The sequence below is a fragment of the Xylaria bambusicola genome, assembly GCF_022495145.1.
Source record: "Xylaria bambusicola strain CBS 139988 unplaced genomic scaffold F5B22scaffold_12, whole genome shotgun sequence".
Classification (NCBI taxonomy): Eukaryota; Fungi; Ascomycota; class Sordariomycetes; order Xylariales; family Xylariaceae; genus Xylaria; species Xylaria bambusicola.
This window is the reverse complement of record NW_025953565.1, coordinates 37,505-57,503: the sequence shown is the minus strand read 5'-3', so window position 1 is coordinate 57,503 and position 19,999 is coordinate 37,505. Positions and strand designations below refer to the sequence as shown.

Sequence of the window (19,999 nt, the reverse complement as noted above, 5' to 3'; positions counted from 1 at the left end):
GCTCCCACTTCAATTACTTACAGGAGGTGCTTTACCATTGGTACTAGACTAGATATCAATACAACAAGACATTCAACATTCAGTTATTACAGAAATCTCTACCTAATGTAGAGGAACATCTGAATATTACTATCTATTCGTATCCTGCTCGATTTGCCCAACGCCAATTTCCCGCTAAAGATCATCATCATGATGCCAATGCTGAGCAAGGGAATTTTGGTTTCACCAGCAGCAGTTTTTGTTGTCGACAGCACTTGGCAACGTGAAAGTGTCTCTGAGGTGCACTTTAGGAAACCCAGCTGTAAGCGAGTTTTTTCCGATTCGCTAGATGCCATAATATCTGTTCAGCCGCAAAATAGCTGTGTGGATATCCAGGCAGGTCATACATACCCCTCTCTTACTCCTTGCTCGCGGTATGTGGTGAATTCCAACCATTACTCTATCCTGAACACTCGGTTCTTATTTACGCCATGAGGCTCATCAACTCCCAAACCATAAAATTTCACGAGTTTGAGCAGTCAAGCTCTAAGGTCCCGCGGTATGCGATCCTATCGCATACATGGGGGGATGAAGAGGTCACCTTTCGTGACATGTGTTCAGAGCCTATGGTGGATGTCACTCGAAAAAAAGGGTATGCCAAAATCAAGGAAACCTGCCGTTTGGCTCTCCAACACAACTTGGAATATGTGTGGATAGATACTTGCTGCATTGATAAGTCGAGCAGCGCTGAGCTTTCTGAATCGATTAACTCCATGTTCAAGTGGTATGAGCACGCAGCAGTTTGCTACGTCTTCCTATCTGACTTCAACCCCGATAGTATGAAGTTAGGGGATTGTCGTTGGTGGACTCGGGGCTGGACTTTGCAAGAATTGCTCGCACCGAATAACCTCATGTTCTACAATGCCACTTGGAAACTTGTGGGCACAAAGCGATCTCTTATCAAAGAGATAGCCAAAATAACGAAAATTGAAGAGCACTATATTCAGTATACACAGATGATCTCACAATGCCCTGTAGCCCAAAGAATGGCATGGGCCTCATGCCGGCAAACAACTAGGATCGAAGATCAAGCATACTGTTTACTTGGAATATTTGGCATAAATATGCCTTTGCTTTACGGTGAGGGCCGTATGGCATTTCGTCGACTGCAAGAAGAAATTATCAAACGCAACTCAGACATGACTATCTTCTTCTGGAACTGGCCGGAAAACGACGTGAGCGAACCACAATGTAAAGGTCTGTCCCTCGATGAACTACAATTGAGCAGCCTCCTTGCAGAATCACCAAGCGCGTTTAGGACGGTTGATGCTTTATCACCATTCATCTCGGTGTTCCCTGAGTTCGTCATAACCAACAAGGGAGTCTTGTTCTCCCACGTCCTGCAGTTGTCAGTAGTAAAAGAGCCCGAAACAGATTATCAGCTCTACGGTTTTTGGCTCGGACAAGACTGCGATATAATCCCGCGAGGCATCTTACTGCGTAAGGTCGGGCCAGGTGTATACTGTCGTGTTAGGCACACTACAGTCAGAAGAGAGGCAGCCATATGGAAAGCATCAGATACCAGTTTCTATATCATCCCCGATCCTGGATATGACGTGAAGACAAAAATCTACCAACACCGAAATCATGCTTTCCATATACCTGACAATGAACAGTTTCAGCTTCAGCGTGTGTCTCCCCGTCGTTTATTTGATGTAACCGATAGGATCTTCCTGCACACACCCGTGACCCTCATGGGCTGGCTGAAGCGTGGTGTGCAGTATCACATGACTGCCGTGCAAGTTGTAGCTCATGTTGGCTCGGCAAATATCGAGCTAATCGTCCTCTTCAATTACTCTTATATCAAAATCTTTGACCGGAAAAGGTACCGAGAACAGGCAGAATTCTTCTTTGGGAACGAGAACGAGGAGAACCCGATCTGCTTTTCGGATTTATCAAAGAAAATGGCAGATATTGCTTCATCTAGCCATAGCCTTGAGGTCTTGCTATCTGAAGATAAGAAAGCAACGATATCAGTCTCGATCATACCAGGAGAGCTGGAAATCACAGGGGCGCCATGTTTAGTTTATAGGCTGGTCTTTAACACTGTAATAACATGATCATATATACAGATTCGAAGCATCCAAAACTTAAACAAATTACGACTATTACAGGCAAGCAAAACTTGGCTTGGCTGGCGTGGGGTACTAATTGTATGCGATCGAATACACCATATAAGCTTGAGTGGCTTATCATCCGCCTAGACCTGTCTTTTCAATCTTTTGAGACACTGCCTACCTGTCCAGGTGGTTGTTGGTGTTGATGACTGGCTAGTCGAATTTTGTTACGAAGTAAGCTTGCAAGATACAGTGTCGAGCACAGTACGTACAACCTAGCTTAAACGGGCGTTTGCACGGATCTTAAGCTAGCACATAAAATCTTCTTCCCCCACAGCTTGCTTGCATTTTCTCTCTTTTCTTCTCTCCAACTTTCTCGCAAACTTCTGATGATGATGCGCAGCAATGCGCTTACTCCTCATTCGTCATGGCGAGTCAGTTGATAATGTAGCAGGATTATAGTGAGTTGTCTCCAATCGTCTACATATTTATTCGTCGCCGTTCTATTAACACATCTTTTCAAGTGCAGGCTCTCGTGACTCGTCTCTAACCAACCATGGCGTCCTCCAGGCCAAACGACTTGGCGCGCACATTGCCAGTCGTCAAACCGCGATAGGACCTATATGCCATGTCTTTGCTTCGAATCTCCAACGAGCATATCAGACAGCTGACGCAATCGCTGAAGCCTGTCGATCCACAAATGATGATTCAACCTCGTCACTGCCGTCTGGCGTAATTCGTGTGGAAGAGCTACGTGAAAAGGACTTTGGATTATCAGAGGGCAAGAAATTTGGTGCTAAAGACAGCGATGATGGTTCGGAGACCGCTGAATCCATGTGTATTCGTATCAATCGGTTTCTCGACCATTCCCTCAGCCCGACCATCGATCAGCTTGCGGCTGAAAATGCCACGGTTGTCGTTGTCGCCCATGGCATAATTCTCAACGTCCTACTGAAGGCGCTGCTTTTGCGTTATCCGTCCAAATCCTCTATTCAGCGGCTAACAGCAGAGCGAACTGGCTCGGACTATTTAGCACCATGGAGCAACACTGGTGTCTTGCAAGCACGCCTTGAGGTGTCTGACAGTATCTCGCGTGACCTGGCTAGTTCCAAAATCATTCATATGATAGTAGAGTCTACCAACAACGTTGATCACCTACAGGGTTTGAAGAAAACCCGTGGTGGAATTGGCAGCGCGTCGTACGACTCACGACAACGTACGATGGAGTCATTCTTCACATCAGCCTCAAGAAAGCGAAAGCTCGATGAGGATGAGAATAATCAATGAGTTTAGCATGATGATTGTGTTCAAGGAGACATGATCTATGAATATGGTATGTTCTGTCCCGATCACTTTCTATTTTTCTATGATGAGAGCACATATCACACAGACCTGTTCTGAAAACTCAATGTGGAATCACTTATGTCCAACCGCTATCTGATAATTATTTTCATTCTCTCTGATTCTGAACGATACGTGGAAGCCTTCGCTAACCGAATCGTCTCCAGCAGATGCTCCGTGAGCCTAATGCGATATCGTAGGACGAAGGGTAACTATACTGGAATATGGCTGTGCAAACTTATACTGAACCGCTTGAGTTCGGTCTACCATAGGGAAGTATGAGTCAATAATTACCTGTCCCATGTAGAATCAATAGCAAATAGACAATCATTCGTTTTCACTGCTCGAGCTCCATTCCTCCTCTTCTGCTTCTTCAGATGGCAATACATCAGGAAACCATCCGTACTCTCCAAAGTCGACACTCAGTTCCCCTAATGCATCTGTAGAGACTGTGATGCCTTCAGCCCGTAACGCAGCTGCTTGGTTACGCGCCCCAGATGGCTGTGACCTATAATCGTGGCTAGTGTTAGCATATCTCCTTCCCATACCTATGGTACGAAATGGCATGTAACATGGGAAACAGAACGTGCACTCACCGAGGCGATATTATCCCTTTCGAGTTGATTACACGCTGCCAAGGGACGTTCCCTGAATGATGTCTCGCTCCGGGATCATGCGATAAATGCTTGAGGCAGATGCCGACTTGGCGCGGACGCTGTGCTGTATTCCCCGTGAGCTTTTTACTCATAGCCACTCGGAGTAACCTGAGATATCTACGTGAAATGAGAATCCTCAGCTATGAAAAAAAAGGTACTTGGACGTACGGGTTCCCACGAGCTTCGCGATATGTCCGTAGCTGGTCACTTTGCCTTCCGGTATTTCCTGCACGGCGCGGTACACGGCGATGAAGAAGGAAGCTGCCTCGTCGGATCGCGCCATTGCTTGGGGTCTGTATTTCTCGCTTTTGCTCTCTTTCTTTCTTTCTTTCTTTCTTTCTTGCCTGTTTGCTTATTCAACCCCTGCTTGTTAAAGTGCGATTAACTTGTTTTAGTCGATGCCTATCTCGGCCCATCTTCTGAGATGAGAAGATATGATTGTAGTCGTGAACAGACAAGTACGCCCTTTGACAGTAGGTAGGTACTTAGGTACTTCTGGGGTAGGGGCCTAAGATACGGGCGGTGAAGTAAATTGGTAGGTAGCTTCGATTCTAGGCAAGTCACATAACACATAACACACGCGAAGCTTACATCAAGGCTCGGATACATTCCACAAACCAGTGCAGCAACCTAGATATCTAGATCTTTGTATATAGCTCGTTGACTCTATTCTACACACCGCTATTCGGTACGTAATTTAAGCGAAAATAGAATGTCGTGGAGATTATAGCAGTTTAAACCACTGCCGATGAAGAACTTGGCTATGCTTGAGCTTGTAAACAACATGACTTCACAAAATGTAGAGCGAATATAATGAGGGACGCGTCTGAAAAATTCAGTCGGCCTGTATTATATAAAAATAGGCCTATTTCAGGTATCTGTCATTATATCCCAAAATTTACCTCGACTTGCCATTCCGTCGTCTTCCGCCAGACTTGCTGCGCTCAACATGTGCTTTGAGGACGTTTCTTGTTGTAACGAGACTGCGCTTCTGCTTCGACTTGGCCTTTCCAAGCGTCATCAGAAAGTTCTTCCTACGAGCCTTTTCCTTGTTGGTTGTCGACTTGCCCTCAGCCTCTTTCTTCGACTTCCTGATAGCAGCTGTAGATTTATGTTCTTCCCTGTTCGGCTTACCCTCCTTCACCATAGCTAACCGCTCTTCTTTGGTGGCCTTTCGGAGCTTCGCTGGTGCCTCAATTTGCTCTGCCGTCAAACCCTCGTCTATGTGACGAGCTTCCATTTCCTTTCGCTTACTACTTCCCATTGCCTTGTTGATGCTAGCCTCCAATCTCAATTCTTTGAGCTTGGCAAGGTCAGCCGGCGTTAGCACTTGGGTTGTCGCAAGCTTCATGAAGTCGATAGCCTGCTCTGGCTCCTTGTCTTCTTCATCCTGCTCTGCCTCATCCCCGACTTTCCGCTTCTTGGGCTCCGGCTCGGCCTCATCATCAGATTCGGCAACACGTATCCATTCTCCGGACTCATCACTATCAGTTGAAGCAACTTCCCAATCGCTCTCGTTAAAATCGTCATCGTCTTCCTCTTCGTTCTTCTCAACAGCATCAGGATCATCTGGAAGTCCTTTCTCGGCCCGTTTCCTCTTCTTTTCTTCCTCTTTCCACTTGGCAAGTAATTCAAGTCCTTCAATCTCACCAACTTGCTCTTCGCCGTATTTCTGTTGCTTTACTTCGCCTGATTTGAGCCCAATCGTAGCATCCTTGCCGCGATCCTTCTTCCTTAACATTTCTGCGCCCTTTTCGCGATATAATGAGAGAAGACCCTTTGCAGCCATTGACACTCCCTTATCTTTACTTTTACGGTACTAGAGGCTGTCAGCTACTGCCGTATTTTCCATGGATTTGAGAAAATTGCAGCATAGAAGGATGCCTTACCTCTACCAAATCCTGCAACAATGTCTCGTTCATTGCGAGAGGTTGACGTGCGCCTTATCAAGTTAGCTTTATGAATTAAATTATCTGAAGTTTTAAGACTCACAAATTTCACGAATAGCATTGATTCCGGCGGCACACTACTCGTTGGTTAGCTTGGAGCATACACTCTCATGTCTTGAAATTGCAGGGAGTCTATGAAAACGATCCAAACTCACAACTTCTACATTTGATGCCTCTGAGACAAATTCGTTCGCGATTTTCTGTAGCAACACCTCTATTGTTTCAGGTGGTACAAGGGAATGCGTTGCTTGCTATAATGAAATTAGTATGGCGTATCAGGAAAATCCGGGCTTAGAGACATGGTATGTCTCGTCCAAGTTTATGGGTGAGCCACAAATTACGTACCGCGAGGGATGCCAGAAACGATGTTACAGATTGTTGTCGAGGTGTAAGATGGGAAGTAAAGTACGAGTATAAGGGTAGAATTGTCTAGAAGAGCTGTTAGCTGGTGGAATCTCGTTGTGCACGGTAGACCTACAAGCTTGTGCAGGCCGACTAGACGAGTAACGAGTTGTAAGATATCAAGCTTAGTCTCTAATGGAAGTTTCGATTTCTTATTTTGCAAATGCTTCTCGAATAGCGACTCGCAGAATCCTTGAGGGTCCAGGAGTAAATGCAGACTAGCACCTCAGTAAGTATGGATACGGTACGGAAGTCCAAGGGTAAAGGTGAGCATTTGAGCGAGACTTACGCAGAGAAATTGAGTTGCTGATTCGCACTCTTTTTCCGCTCTTGCCTCTTGACCTTCTCTGTGGCTTTTTCAAGAATTTTCTTTGACTTCTTGCTCTTCTTGTTAATGCCGATCTGGTGTTTAACTTTGCGGACGTCGACTGCCTCCTCGTCGCTGCTGTCATCCTCGAATTCATCTCGCTCTTTATCACTGCCGAGAAAGAACCTAACAGCACTAGCTACTGTCTTAGGATCATCGCTCATAGCCGCCTGTCTCATGATATCAACTGGTTTTGCGTCATCCCAAATGCGGCGCCTCCAAAGGTCTCGCACAACTTTCACAGCCCATAACGCTTTGGGTGTGGATTTGTCTGTCACTATATTGTAAAGCGCTTGTTGTAATGTTCGGTTGACCTTGTGGTTTTTTGCTCGTGTGTTGCTTTCTCGCACGTCACTGATAATTTTTTGGTACAGCAAAGTTCTCAATGTTTTGCTTGGCGTAGAAATGAGAAGAGACCAAAATATGGGCAGCAAATAAGCGCTGTCTATAACCTCTTTCCTCCTCAAGAGTGAAAGGCTGGTAACAATCTTCTCTCGGAGTGTTGGATCGAGCGTCGCATGGTGCGCTATGAGGATGTCTCTGAGACTATCTGGGAAGGTAGCTGTGATTTCGGGGTATTTCTCGGCGCAGTGCGCGATCAAATCCATATGTTCCCTGAACTAAGTAAGGTTAGACTCCAGTTTGAACGCCGGAATGTCCAGAGATTATAAAGAAGCTGACCGTAGCAAGTGAGTCGGCATCTACACCCAGAGGGTCTGCAAGAACTCTCTCGCGCGCTGAATCAAAATGCTGCCATAGCTCTTGACGCCAATGTTAGCTTGGCCAAAATATTCTGTCCGTGTGGCATCAGACTAACCTATGAATTCCCTGTTAAGTTGATATCAGCGAACATAGCTCAAGGCTTCATGTGCTATGGATGGAGAAGTCCATGGCAGACCTAGCTCAAGAAAGTGCTTTTCAAAGCCACTCTTGATAGCAAGAGTAGAAAAATCGGATTAGAATTTCACCTACGTTTGATAGGCTAGAGGGTCTTTCCTCAGCTTCCACTGGAGAACGGCGAGGCCCTCGACCTTTTCCGCTGCGGTGACTTTTCGCTTCGGCATTTCGGACTCAGAATCAAGGCTGTATCGCTTGGACAGGTCTAGATAACGGGATACTCTAGGTATCTATGCCAGAAATCGCTGTAGAATTACTTTCCCCTCAATGGATAGTGAAGCCAAAGAAAGATATGGCTCAATATAGCGGGGGGTACAAGGTTCAATACAACATTTCAACATCGCGAAACTGGAAGCATCGCCAGAAAATCTTTATCTTATCTTATCGATATGACTTCTTCAGACTCTACTTAAAGGAGAGTGAATAAGTGGGGCAGTTTTGGCTAGCGGTACAGTTAAAGTAGGTATTATACACAGTGTATGAGATCCGAAACCTGTACATAGTATTTCACTCTCGACCCTTACTCTAAGGATTGAGGAGGCAACGTCTCTATCCGATGTCGACGTAATTCTTGGGCAGATGCTATGTTCATAATTGCGTTGTGGTGTAGCAGACTACCTACTAGGTAAGCGCGGTGACATAATATTTACAGTACCTATACGTCTAAAATAGGCAATGGTACCTCTGCGCTTGATTCCCCCTATTCCCCCTTTTCTTCCAGATCAGCCAGAATATCTGCTGAGGCCTTCTCTGCAAGCATGAACGTTGGGCAGACAGGAAATGCACCCGGCACTTTTGGGAAGGCAGATGCATCTACTACACGAAGATTCCCAACACCATGAACCCTGAACTTCGAATCCAACACCGCCATTGGATCGTGGGCTGGGCCGATTGCACATGTGCTGGTTGCATGATGCGAGTAGGATTGCAGCTTGATAAACTCCTTCTGTGCTTCGTCGGTGCACTTTTGATTTACACCAGGACATGGGTGTCGCTCGTTGAAGGGCGTGATGGGCGAGCCCGCCGAGTTCAATGCTGTACGGAATGTCTTAACCGCATCAAGCATATCTGTTAGGTCTTCGTCTCCACCTTTCGCGAAGAAATTGAAGTTGATATCAGGCATTTCTCGGGGGTCATCTGAGCGTAGCCGTACATATCCAGCCTGCGAACGTGGATTGATGTGGACTATGGCACACTGGTTCCAAGCGAAATCAGCAATGTACACCCTGGAAATCAAGCACATAGACGATATACGTCCATCCTCACCTCGTATTGGTTCTGGCCATAGTCGGTCGGGAAGCCAGGCCAGAATCCCTCAAACGAAAATCCACCACACCATGCTTGAATATTCCGAGTCCTGCGCGCCGAGCGAGTCTTCAGGAAGACAGAAACTAGAGCAAAACTACCGTTCAGAGGCTTACTAGCCAAGGATTGAATGCCTGCTTCATAGTTGTCGCCGAGGTTCTCTCCAACCCCCGGGAGGTCTTTCACCAACGGGATATTGAACTTCTTCAGCTCTGGTGCCGGACCAATACCACTAAGCTTCAAGATTTGGGGGGAATTGAAAGTGCCGCCAGCGATGATAACTTCCTTCCGGGCGTAAATTCGACTAGGTTTGCCCTTCTTGGTAGCGTTGTAGAAAGGATCGGCCTAAATACGCAATGGTTAGTAGCGGTCTAATGCTGAGGGAGAAGCCTTCACAATCTAGGCAATTCAAGCCAACCATAGCGTCTTGAGTATGCTAAGCCGGACATTAGAAGTACAGGTTACAGACCTCATATTGATGAGACCCTCTTAGAACTTCGACTCCTGTTGCGCTGGGTTTTCCATGTTTCTGATCAATCAGGATCCTAGTCACGAGCGTCTCTAGCTGGATTGTCAAGTTGAACTTTGCGGGGTCGGCCAATGTTCTTTTCAAATAGGTATTCGTGCCAGCTCGTTTCCCATTCCTGTCTGCATGGCTGGTTAGTCCGAAGACTCCCGTAGTCTGATCACGGTCCGGGCTGAAAGCATTGATATCTCTTCCTGCATCGCCTCCCATATGCGAGATAAGCTGGCTTGTAAGCTCCTGGACATCCGAGTTTTCTTTCATGAACGACGGGTCACTAATTGTTGTGTTTACGTAGCCATTGTATCCATGGCCCGGTGTGTCAGGTGGTAGGTATTCATTTGCTTCCACTGAGGCATTTGAAGTCAGCAATCATCATGCTACACGTGGCTCACCACACGCCATTTTCTCAAGATCATAATGGCTTCGGAAGTAGAACAGTTTGAACTGACTACTTTTATCCCGATCATAGCCGAATTAGAGTGAAAGACTCTGGATCTACTGACTCTTTTCGAAGTACTTGCGCATATTACTCGCTAACCAGCCGTCATCACCCGTAATTTCGGCGATATAATCCCAGTCAGCGTCATTCGGAAGGGTACAGATGCCCCCATTATGCATAGCACAACCGCCGAGTGTTGCCGCTCGAGGATAGTAAATGCCAAGGCGTGTTGACCCCTCTGGTGGATCAAGTCCAACGTAGAAGGAACCGTCTGCTGTACGCCAAGTTGTTTTCTCATATTTGGCTTCGCGCGCTTTGTCGTCTGAGTGTCTAACAAAGAAATCCCACCGCGACTTCTCGTCGTTGCCCGCTGCGATAAAGTTGGCTATCTCCGAAAAGTTCTTGTTGTTGCCGAGATCGTCTCCCGCTTCGAGCAAAGTCACACTATATCCTGCGCGGGCGAGGTTTGCTGCTAAAGGGGCACCACCCGGACCCGACCCTACGACGATATAATCATAGCTTTCTGCTACGGCCGTAACCAGTGTTGCGGCGCCTAAGAAGACCCCGGCAGCAAGTAGTTGACGAAGCATCTTGAACTTGGGCTAGAGCGACGCAATTTGGTATTGAACTTCAATCAACAAGCTCAATTACGATGCGCCAACAGAAAGCTACAGGTCTTTTATATTTCTTTTAAGGCTAATTTCTATCTAGGCATAAACGCTTGAAGACAATGTCAGCGCATTCTTGTCAACGCCTAGATAGGGTAATACGCAGGCCATATTGCTTGCAGTTGAGAAATACTTGAAAAGGATGCTGTCTTGGAAGCTAGTCAGCAATGGCATTCTGGCTAAATGGCTAGTTGGAAGAAAACGCCCGGACCGCAATGCCTCGGTCCTAGAGTTGGGGAACTCGAGTTCAGAACCCTGGATCGTCAGTTCACGGAGATTTGCGTAGCTATAGTATCCGTATTATCCCTCAGTTTTACAGGCCGCACGTAATTGGATTCTCTTTTGCTATAGAGGCGGATAAAGAGCACCCCAACCTTTAACCGTTCCGATGCATTCCGCAAAGCTATCCTAAAACCGCGTCAGTCCAAGACAATGTTGAGGCATTTCTCATAATAAGCGATATACGGCCATCATCGAAATTCGTCGCGTGACTAAAGCATTCCTTCAAGGCTCTTAACCTTACCCTGCAAGCATGAACCAGGTTGTTGGATTTTACAGTAGATGAGAAAGCTTATTTCTTCATGCTGCTCAGACCAATGGAAACGTCTCAAATATATCCTGATAATGAAGATTCCGGACACAGGCCCTCTTCTCGTCTAGATCCTGGATGCTACGAAATGCTCACGCGACCTGATAAGATGGTGAGAGGGATTTAAATTGCTGCTGTTAGCTTTGCTGAATGCTGAAAAATGGCGCTTCTCGCCAAGTACTTGTTCGACTTTCAGGCATATGACCTGCATCGTGCGATAAGCTTGTTTCAGGTTTGATGCAAAAGTTTACAAGATATATTAGTTTTAAATATCTTGGAACTGGCCACGAATAAGTAAAAACTGCCTTTTGACGATTTCCTTGTCAAGATATGCTAATATCGTGAAACCTGCCTTCTTCTACATGTATGTCCGTTACTTGACTTTCCGCTTGGACCAACCTTTTTGGGAACTTCCTCCACTGCTTCCATCTTCTAGCGTCATATTACTCATGTAGTGGCGCGTGCGATGGGGTGACGAGAAGTGCAATGGTGGGGCTTTCAATAAACAGCTCCTAGTTCGAGAGCACTCGAATGAACGAGACCATGGCCCTCCTTACTAACTTACTAACTAACTGGGTAGACAGTTTCACTAGGTATCGGAGCACGGCGTGCTGCAGTTGTGCTTGTTATTATAGGATCTAGTTAGCTGGTTTGATGACCCAGATGGTTCGGTTGTTCCGGGATGTAGGATGCTTCTTTGGTGCGTTGTTTCTAGTTCGGGGCTTAACAAGGCTTGACTCTGCAAACACAGTCTAGTGCCTCTTCTTTTCTTTGAAATCATGAGTCGATCAATATGTAAGTCTGTGCGAGTGGTCAACGAATTTTTCTAGAAGTTCATAACCCCCACGGATGTGGCTGAGTCAACCAATCGGTTTCCTGAAGCCGCCGAAAAGAGTGACTTCATAGTTTCCTTTTCCTGTTCCAGTAGGGCTTCGGCACTCGACCAGTGATGCGTCACTGCCGAGCCAACCCTACATACACAGCCAGAAAGCTTGTTTGATCCTTGCACCCAAGAGCCGCATTATCAGGGCGTGAGCCGGCAGGACGTCTCCTGGTCACAGCCATCCATGCTTACTTAACTTGACTATGTAAGTTGACTTTGACAGCGTGAGGCTTTTGAGATAACGCAGTACAGGGTATTTAAGATGCACATAGGGTGCATCGGCGCAAATGGGCCTTCATGCAGACAAAGTCTGGGGACCCTAGTGGTACTGAGGTAAGAAATGGATACAGCGTTGGAGCACCGGAGGGAAATAAGAGGAAATCGCCAGGACTATTACACAATCAAAATCCAGCATGTTGATCTCAACCTCTGACCCCCGGCGAAAAAAACACGACGGCCGGTGGAGCCCCGGGAGCCATCCGCCCACCAGAGTCCACGAATTAGGTCCAAGCTGTGCCCGACTCGTACCGTAGATGAGACTATTCTGGATGGACACGGCCCTACTCGCTGCACACTGTAAGATTTGTGCACTTTCGAATACGTAATGAGTACGCAGTCCAGCGTGATGAGGCCACAACGTCGGCGGAGGAGAGGCAACTAAAGCATGGCACTAAGGAAAACAAGCAGGCGGCGAGCGGCGAGAAAGAAAGTCCGAGACTGGACAGAGAGAGAGTATAGCACTGGCCCTTTCGGTGGAGGTCCATGGGGGAGATTTTAACTTTTGGCGAACCCTCCCCGAACGTATTGCTTATCTGAGTTTGTCCTCTACTCTCGCCCGCCCTTGGATCGGTTTGAGTTTGAGAAAGTTGGCGACTAGGACAGAGTTGCTTTATCTCGCGCGTGTTTAAACAACTAAAAGCTTGTTGCACGGTCCTCTTCTCTCCAAGTTGGTTCGCGATCAACTTTGGTGTTTTTAACGGGAAAGTCTCCTGCCCGTGCCGGTGTTCATCCGCCGCAAACTCTCACAACCCACAAAACCTCCGGACAACGGTACAGAATCCCGCAACACCAACATTCTCGGCCAGACCAGCGGCACACAGCGATACAGGTTGCACCTAGGGCTGCAGAAGAAGTCAAGCGACATAATGATGTTCGACACCAAGAAAGAGGATGGCGAAATCGCGCCATCGTCGATAATCCCGTCAGACCAAGCCTCGGACGGGGAACAGATCGGTCAGGTCCGGGAACTCACAGACGTCGAGAAGGCTCGGATGCAAGATGGCGAAGCCCATTTTAACCGACTCGGTTGGAAACGGTTGACGGTCATCCTCATTGTGGAGGCTATCGCTCTTGGGAGTCTGGGTATGCCCGCGGCCTTTGCGACGCTTGGAATGATTGCCGGCACGATCCTTTGTGTTGGACTGGGCCTGCTGGCCATCTACAGCAGTTATGTCGTCGGACAGGTCAAGATAAAATACCCTCACGTGCAACACTAGTAAGTAGCAATCGTCTGGAAAAGAATGTCCGCCGGGAAAGAGACCTGAGCTAATGTGGATTTGCGCAGCGCCGACGCTGGACGGTTGATGATGGGCAAATTCGGTTATGAGCTGATTAGTTTCATGTTCGTCTTGCAACTCGTCTTCCTCGTAGGTTCGCACACGCTCACGGGCTCGATTGCGTTCCTCAACCTCACAGATGACGGCGCGTGCTCGATTGTTTTCGGCATCGTGTCCGCTATCATCCTGCTCCTACTGGCTCTGCCACCCTCGTTCGCCGAAGTGGCGATCCTTGGGTACGTCGACTTCGCATCCATCATCCTTGCCATTGGCATTACGATCATTGCGACAGGTGTGCAGCGAAGCGAGATGAAGATGGCATCAGACTGGTCCGCGTGGCCCGCTCCAGACGCCGGCTTCGTCGACGCCTTCATTGCCGTCACGAACATCGTCTTCGCCTACAGTTTCGCCATCTGCCAGTTCTCGTTCATGGACGAGATGCACACGCCCAAGGACTTCGTCAAGTCGATTTGGGTGCTTGGAATCATCGAGATCATCATCTACACCCTGACTGGGGCGCTGATCTACTCCTTTGTCGGCCAGGACGTCAAGTCCCCCGCTCTCCTATCTGCCGGACCCCTCCTGTCCAAGATCGCATTTGGTATCGCCTTGCCCGTCATCTTCATTTCGGGATCAATCAACGGCACTGTTGCTGGCCGATATATCCACGGTCGCGTTTACAAGGACTCTGTTATCCGGTATATCAACACCCCCAAGGGCTGGATCTCATGGATCGCGCTTATCGCGTTCCTAACCATTATTGCCTGGGTTCTTGCTGAGGCTATCCCGTTCTTTGAGGACTTGCTGGCCATCTCGTCATCTCTCTTCATTTCGGGCTTCACCTTTTACTTCCCCGCCATGATGTGGTTCATGTTGATTCGCCAAGGCTCCCCTTTCGCCAAGGAAAATTTGGTATGGACTGTCTTGAATGCAGTGTGCTTCATAATAGGAATCGTGATTCTCGTGGGTGGAACATATGCCAGTATCGAGGATATTGTAAGTGCCTTCTCTCGTCCGTTTCTAGCAGCTTTAGCCTAGCTTTTCGAGGATATACAGCGACTAACATCGATTCCTTTAGATTCACCGCTACGACATTGGCCAGGTCCGGGGTCCCTTTTCATGTGGTTCCCCTGCCTAGTCGATATGATTTCAAATGAAGTTATGTGTTTCATTACGAGAGACTTTTTATAGAATCTTGGTTGCTTGTCAATAGAAGGGCGCGCGTTGTTGATTGGGGAGCTATTCTGAACCCACTTGATGATTTGGCCATTAGCTCAGCCGACATCGGTTGCGCAGATAACCGGCATTGAAACTTAGCGTTGGTTAAGCGTTGGATATTTCAGCTATGGTGCAAGCATATAGTACTATACCAGTTGTCAAGTTAAGCGCGATACTTCTAGTTTAAATTCTATGTATGAATATTGTTTGAGATCTCTTTTCGAATACCTATGCTTGTCTCGTCTAGTTGTCGTCTTTGCGAATTATTGTTATGTGGATCTCGTTTGGAATATGGTCGATACTAAGCAGCGAACCATATTGCTAGTACTCGGGATAAGGCTAGAGGATTTGGTTTGATATTCCTAGGCGCAGTGGCACTCAAGACTCGGAATCGGGACCTCGGCAATTGAGATGCTATGACTCTTATTTGCAACATTTATGCTTTAATATAGCTCTAATTTGGTTATGATTGATTTTCCATGGTGTCAAAAGCAGCATGAAAAGACGGTTGGATCTTGGCTGTAACTAGCTTAATCGCGATACTCACGACGCTCTCTCTTCATATCAAAACGCTGTTATCATTGCTGCCTACTGACACGGTGATAAAATAAATCCTGTGACGGGATAAATGACAGGAAACCATCATGAGGCGTGTTGGAAACTGAAAGTGTAAGGGCTGTGTAGGTAAGCGTGAACATAAATGCTTAATCGATTCAACCTTAGGCCGGGCTTCCTTAATGTTGTTAGGTATTTTAAGGGGCTTGCTTAAAATAGCCGTAGACCAGACGATGTTACGGTAGTTAAGTCTCTTACGTACGTATTCGACTAAAATTCACGACCACCTTCCTCGCGCCACTGGGTCGAGCTGGAGATACGTATTGTGAGCAGCGTGAGACACTAGAACATGACGGGATGTATGAACGGCGGCAATTAAGGGTGGGCAACAATTGCCGCCTTCATTTTAGAGGTCATCGAGGTACGTTGAGAGTACAGCTACCTCTAGATATCATGCAGTGTACCAGGGAAGTCCCGCAAGATGAAACCCTGACGTTACTCGACGGGAGGGAAAGGTGGCGAGGAGGAAGGCATGGGACTTTCTGGCCGCCTTCACAACGAGCCGACACAGAAATCTACATACTAATCTGGCGGGGTTATGCCTTGCTCATATTAGAGGGCGAATATCAAAGTTGTGCCGCGCGCATATCGTGTAACTTCCCCGTAGGAATCGTAATACGGTCCACACGAGCACAAGGGCGCCTAGATGCAAGGCTGTGATTCGCTTCTCGATGAAGATTACCCAAGAACAGTATGTTTGGTATTGGAGCCTGCTGGTAGTGACGTTACTATGAGCCACTATATCACACACACAATAGATTTGTCCCGACGAGAGTGTTGAGAAGATCACAAAGTATAATGTCGAGTATCTATGAAGTATATCCCATGTCCACAACTCGTCCTCCGACTAGAGCGCACTTGTGCCAATCCCCAGCTCTAATCGCCGAAACCCGCTGTTACGGCGTCAAGCTATGAATGTGTTTCACTGCTTTCATCAACGGCATTACTGCATGGTAGAAGATAAAGGAGTGTTAGTGTCAGAGGATCAGGCGCGGGCGATGAGGGCGCGAACCATAAGCAGACAGTGTTACACACATTCCTCCTAAGGCCTCGCCTTAGACGGAAGTTTCTCGCGCATATTACAGCTCCGCCGTTTCTCGTTAGTGATGTGAAGTAGTACATGATTTCAACTCAATATTTTCAGTCTCGCAAACAGCTCAACTTGGGTCCATTTCACGGGGTCAATACACACCCGAAATCTAACAACGCAACGTGACTTTTCGTTGATACGAGCCCTATTACGTTTATGCGAGGACCATTAACCTCATTCCGGGAAGCGACTAGAACAGTGGCAAACTCTGATGTCCTCCTGCTGTCGATCTCGCTTAGGATATGCCACTGGGGCCGAAGTTGCGTGCAGGATATTGTAAAGAACCTGGCATATGATCCGTCAAGGAACCGGGTACGGAACGTTCCATGTGGATCATATTGATACCATACTTTGTTAGCATGGGGGAAGTAAGTCATAGAGTGACTGTCTGCCTTGTGTGGGCACGCCATGCGAGCCTACGCGTTTAGTGTGAAGGGAGAAGTGGTATCGTCGACGTATGCACGTCACGAGTGAAGGTAGCGTGTCTAGCACTTGCATTATATGTAAAATTTAGGGGATGGAAAAAATAGAGGCAGTAAGAGGGGGTGCTGGGTTTGTGATATGCGGCCACTGCACAACTCAGGATCCTATACCCCTTGGCATCTTGGTTTAATGTCATCTAAAGACACTGTGAAGGTGGCCACAGCACTGGCAGTCTTGCGACCCCCATGAATTAGGGGTAGGTAAAGGGTTGGCAGAGCTGCCGCTGTCATCACCACAGCTAGTTGAACGAGCTGAGGAGCAAGAAGGATAGATTGTGTAATTTATATAGTGCTGAAGCGCCTGCTCTCCTCAAAGCCATATTTGAATCTTGATTCCCCGCGTATGACACTATCTACTCAAATTTCCAGCTCTGTCATGATACCAGCAGATCAGTTATCAAATCCACTAATGCAACTCTGAAATGAAAAGGTCCAGGCCGGACGGAATATTCGTACCAGAAGGATGTCAGCGCTGCACTACTGTGTAGTGCGGCAGCCTTACTTCATTCTAAATGATGCGAGGTCAGCGTTAGAGAATATGCGCGATCGACCAACAACATATGAGACGCCTACACCAGTAGGCGTCAGACCCCACCGTCAGGTCTTGATTTTCCTACTATGCAGTAGGTAAGAATCATGAACAAATCAGAAAAAGTCCCCCGCGTGCGAGAAATGGCACGGTAGCAGTTTTGGGGCCCCTTCGAGGTGAGTTATTGCGGCTTGCGGCTGGCGAAACACAAGCGCGTACAATATTCATTGCGCAACAACGTTTTTTTTTTTCTCATTGACTGCCAAAAAGATGGCATGTATGTGTCGATAGACCGAATAACCGAGGCTTGGATGCTTTTCACCTTGGAGAAGTCTCATAGGCCAATGAGGCGATCCGAAAGACCAATGTTTTCTCAATCAAAAACTTGCGAGAATATTTGTAATTTGCAACAGCTAATGTCTTAGACGTATTGGCAGGGCCATGGCTGCGAGCAGGCTGGAGACGACCACGGCTGCCGAGGCTTGCTATACGTCGCCGATGTTACCATAAGGAAATAACGTCGCTGGCCAGTAGGAAATCGGTGTTCAAGTATTGATATCATTCTACAAGGCCTCTCGTATTCCCTTGCCGGCAAGTTCTCCCTGTTTTTTTGTTGGGGGATACTTCGTCGCCACTGTGACTGCCGAGGTAAGAATTGGGGTAATGCCAACTTTGATTCAGCAAAACTCCATCGCTCAACTAGATCTGCCCGCCATCGCGGCCAAAGCACATGCTGACTACTGGCCGCATCCCGAATCATCACTGGCTGTATCCATGAGAAAACGGGCTATGAATGCTCAATAGTATTGGTAGACAAGCGACAATAGCTGATTTTGAACCAAAAATGACGTTCGGCTCAGCCCACAACGCGTTCAGATGCACTGCCCGATGTTACGCCCGCTAAATGACAACCACGAGGCTCGTTAGCAACGCCAATAGGAAGTACGCAGAATGTTGACCCGGAAGCGCTAAGCGGATGCCGCCTCAATCATGCTCATCTGTGTTACCTACTTGCTGTAGGTGCCAGCTTAGAGCGATTGGTGAAGACAGGGATACTAAAACAGCTATTGGGATAAGGTTGATTAAAATAGCAGACCTCCATGCAGCCAAGGTAAGGGGATACGCACCTCGTTGCCGCATTTGGGTGCAGTGTGACCTAAGACAAGGTCGAGTTGATATCTGATTGTTACCGACCCCCAAAAAGGATGATGAAATTGCTGACTGATAGCCACAATGAAGTAAGAGTATCGCCTCGTTCCCGGTTGAATAAGGAAGGAGGAAGCAATAGAAGAACAGTAAACTTAGGAAACAGCTTGATATTTGACTACATCCTCTTTTGGGGGAAGCCTTGGGCTCTGTGATCTGCTAAAGAGTCCCAAGAGTAGATAACTCTAGCAGGTAAGCCTAAAACGCGTGTTACTGTTTGGGAGTACCTAGATCATCTAATCCAGCTCATGAAAGACATACCTATATCAACAAAGTTAGAAGCAGTGTTGATGTACGTCGGACCATACTAGTAGACTAATAAATTGCTCGAAGATTTCTCAGAATGATAATTTAGGCTACTAGCAGTAGACTTATGACGTGCCTCTATATTGGGGGCGTCTAGTAATAGGACAGACTTCGAGATCTAGGTTGATTGGGGGGCTGTGACGTAGCCTTCGAGGAATATAGCCTTTCTTAGAAATATCATAGGAAGAAAGCCACAGAGTTTAACGCATATTACGCTTGCTTTCCGCGCCGCAAACCGCCATCTTGGTCAGTATAGGCAGCATACCGAGCATACATGTACCTGGACAGGCGGTCGTCAATGGCGGGGAACCAGTGGATAGCAAAGTTCGGGAATAGGGGTCCGAATCAAGAACCTGACATGGCGCAGCCCGAACTGGTACGGTTACATTCTTCATCGGCACCATGGGGGATCTCACAACAGTATCTGGGTTACTACCACCAAGAATCTTGAAACATGAATTGGCCACCGGGGTTGCTTTGCTTTGTTGTGATGTCAGTCAGGAGAGCATCCATCCCCTCTCGAGGAGATGTGCGCCGATGTTTCCTTGGAAAGTAGGCATGTTTTGTCAGTTCAGCATGACAGGGTACTGGCCAGCTCTAATAGGACCTGTGAATATCTAATTGAACCGCGACATGGCAGCTGAAAGCGAAGAATGTTTCGTTGCGACGGATGGCGGGGCAAGTGAGTGTGGCTGGAAACTGCGTGGGGTTACCTATCTATATTCAGAAACATTGGAACTTTCCTTGGATGCTAGCCAAAAGGCATCATCAGCCAGGGAAAAGGCGGAGGACATTTACATCAAGGCGATTCTATGTCGCACAGTACCATGCTGCGTTCCGGGGAGTGATATCCTTGATAGACGGCAATCTGTGGCGGCA

The 19,999-nt window shown here is 47.4% G+C and overlaps 6 protein-coding genes across 6 annotated transcripts; 3 read left to right on the top strand and 3 right to left on the bottom strand.

Annotated features, from left to right (window-relative positions):
- The first annotated feature begins 1 nt into the window (after position 1).
- On the top strand, positions 2–2,660 carry F5B22DRAFT_60055 (heterokaryon incompatibility protein-domain-containing protein). Its single transcript, XM_047974531.1, has 2 exons — positions 2–2,330; positions 2,621–2,660. Exon 1 carries the CDS (start codon positions 471–473, stop codon positions 2,097–2,099), a length of 1,629 nt encoding a protein of 542 aa, XP_047832501.1. The 5' UTR covers positions 2–470; the 3' UTR covers positions 2,100–2,330; positions 2,621–2,660.
- F5B22DRAFT_59952 (phosphoglycerate mutase-like protein) lies at positions 2,301–3,663 on the top strand. The gene is made up of 3 exons (XM_047974467.1): positions 2,301–2,557; positions 2,621–3,429; positions 3,608–3,663. Exons 1-2 carry the CDS (start codon positions 2,502–2,504, stop codon positions 3,381–3,383), a joined length of 819 nt encoding a protein of 272 aa, XP_047832500.1. The 5' UTR covers positions 2,301–2,501; the 3' UTR covers positions 3,384–3,429; positions 3,608–3,663.
- F5B22DRAFT_60038 (MGMT family protein) lies at positions 3,574–4,671 on the bottom strand. The gene is made up of 3 exons (XM_047974519.1): positions 4,262–4,671; positions 4,034–4,157; positions 3,574–3,945 (listed from the first exon to the last, which is right to left on the bottom strand). Exons 1-3 carry the CDS (start codon positions 4,374–4,376, stop codon positions 3,765–3,767), a joined length of 420 nt encoding a protein of 139 aa, XP_047832499.1. The 5' UTR covers positions 4,377–4,671; the 3' UTR covers positions 3,574–3,764.
- On the bottom strand, positions 4,413–8,048 carry F5B22DRAFT_599021 (SDA1-domain-containing protein). Its single transcript, XM_047974421.1, has 10 exons — positions 7,784–8,048; positions 7,629–7,639; positions 7,493–7,572; positions 6,734–7,431; positions 6,521–6,662; positions 6,388–6,471; positions 6,198–6,293; positions 6,086–6,119; positions 5,983–6,035; positions 4,413–5,912 (listed from the first exon to the last, which is right to left on the bottom strand). The coding sequence occupies exons 1-10, from the start codon at positions 7,873–7,875 to the stop codon at positions 4,992–4,994; spliced, it is 2,211 nt and encodes a 736-aa protein (XP_047832498.1). The 5' UTR covers positions 7,876–8,048; the 3' UTR covers positions 4,413–4,991.
- Positions 8,049–8,408: 360 nt separating this feature from the next.
- Positions 8,409–10,568, bottom strand: F5B22DRAFT_635136 (GMC oxidoreductase; the record flags this gene model as incomplete). Its single annotated transcript, XM_047977097.1, has 4 exons — positions 8,409–8,903; positions 8,975–9,358; positions 9,483–9,886; positions 10,043–10,568. 4 exons carry the CDS (start codon positions 10,566–10,568, stop codon positions 8,409–8,411), a joined length of 1,809 nt encoding a protein of 602 aa, XP_047832497.1.
- A 2,695-nt stretch (positions 10,569–13,263) lies between these two features.
- Positions 13,264–14,712, top strand: F5B22DRAFT_644695 (transmembrane amino acid transporter protein-domain-containing protein; the record flags this gene model as incomplete). The annotated part of the gene is made up of 2 exons (XM_047978469.1): positions 13,264–13,613; positions 13,683–14,712. 2 exons carry the CDS (start codon positions 13,264–13,266, stop codon positions 14,710–14,712), a joined length of 1,380 nt encoding a protein of 459 aa, XP_047832496.1.
- Between the last annotated feature and the right edge of the window lie 5,287 nt (positions 14,713–19,999).

What these genes read in the sequence shown, in the direction of transcription:
- F5B22DRAFT_60055 (XM_047974531.1), top strand. Translation starts at nt 471, where the DNA reads ATGAGGCTCATCAACTCCCAAACCATAAAATTTCACGAGTTTGAGCAG.
- F5B22DRAFT_59952 (XM_047974467.1), top strand. Translation starts at nt 2,502, where the DNA reads ATGCGCTTACTCCTCATTCGTCATGGCGAGTCAGTTGATAATGTAGCA. An exon ending in GATAATGTAGCAGGATTATA is followed by an intron (nt 2,558 to 2,620) that starts GTGAGTTGTCTC and finishes CATCTTTTCAAG; the next exon opens with TGCAGGCTCTCGTGACTCGT.
- F5B22DRAFT_60038 (XM_047974519.1), bottom strand. Translation starts at nt 4,376, where the DNA reads ATGGCGCGATCCGACGAGGCAGCTTCCTTCTTCATCGCCGTGTACCGC. An exon ending in CGCGAAGCTCGTGGGAACCC is followed by an intron (nt 4,158 to 4,261) that starts GTACGTCCAAGT and finishes CGGGGAATACAG; the next exon opens with CACAGCGTCCGCGCCAAGTC. An exon ending in AAAGGGATAATATCGCCTCG is followed by an intron (nt 3,946 to 4,033) that starts GTGAGTGCACGT and finishes CCACGATTATAG; the next exon opens with GTCACAGCCATCTGGGGCGC.
- F5B22DRAFT_599021 (XM_047974421.1), bottom strand. Translation starts at nt 7,875, where the DNA reads ATGCCGAAGCGAAAAGTCACCGCAGCGGAAAAGGTCGAGGGCCTCGCC. An exon ending in CAATGCTATTCGTGAAATTT is followed by an intron (nt 6,036 to 6,085) that starts GTGAGTCTTAAA and finishes TAACTTGATAAG; the next exon opens with GCGCACGTCAACCTCTCGCA. An exon ending in TGTTGCAGGATTTGGTAGAG is followed by an intron (nt 5,913 to 5,982) that starts GTAAGGCATCCT and finishes GACAGCCTCTAG; the next exon opens with TACCGTAAAAGTAAAGATAA.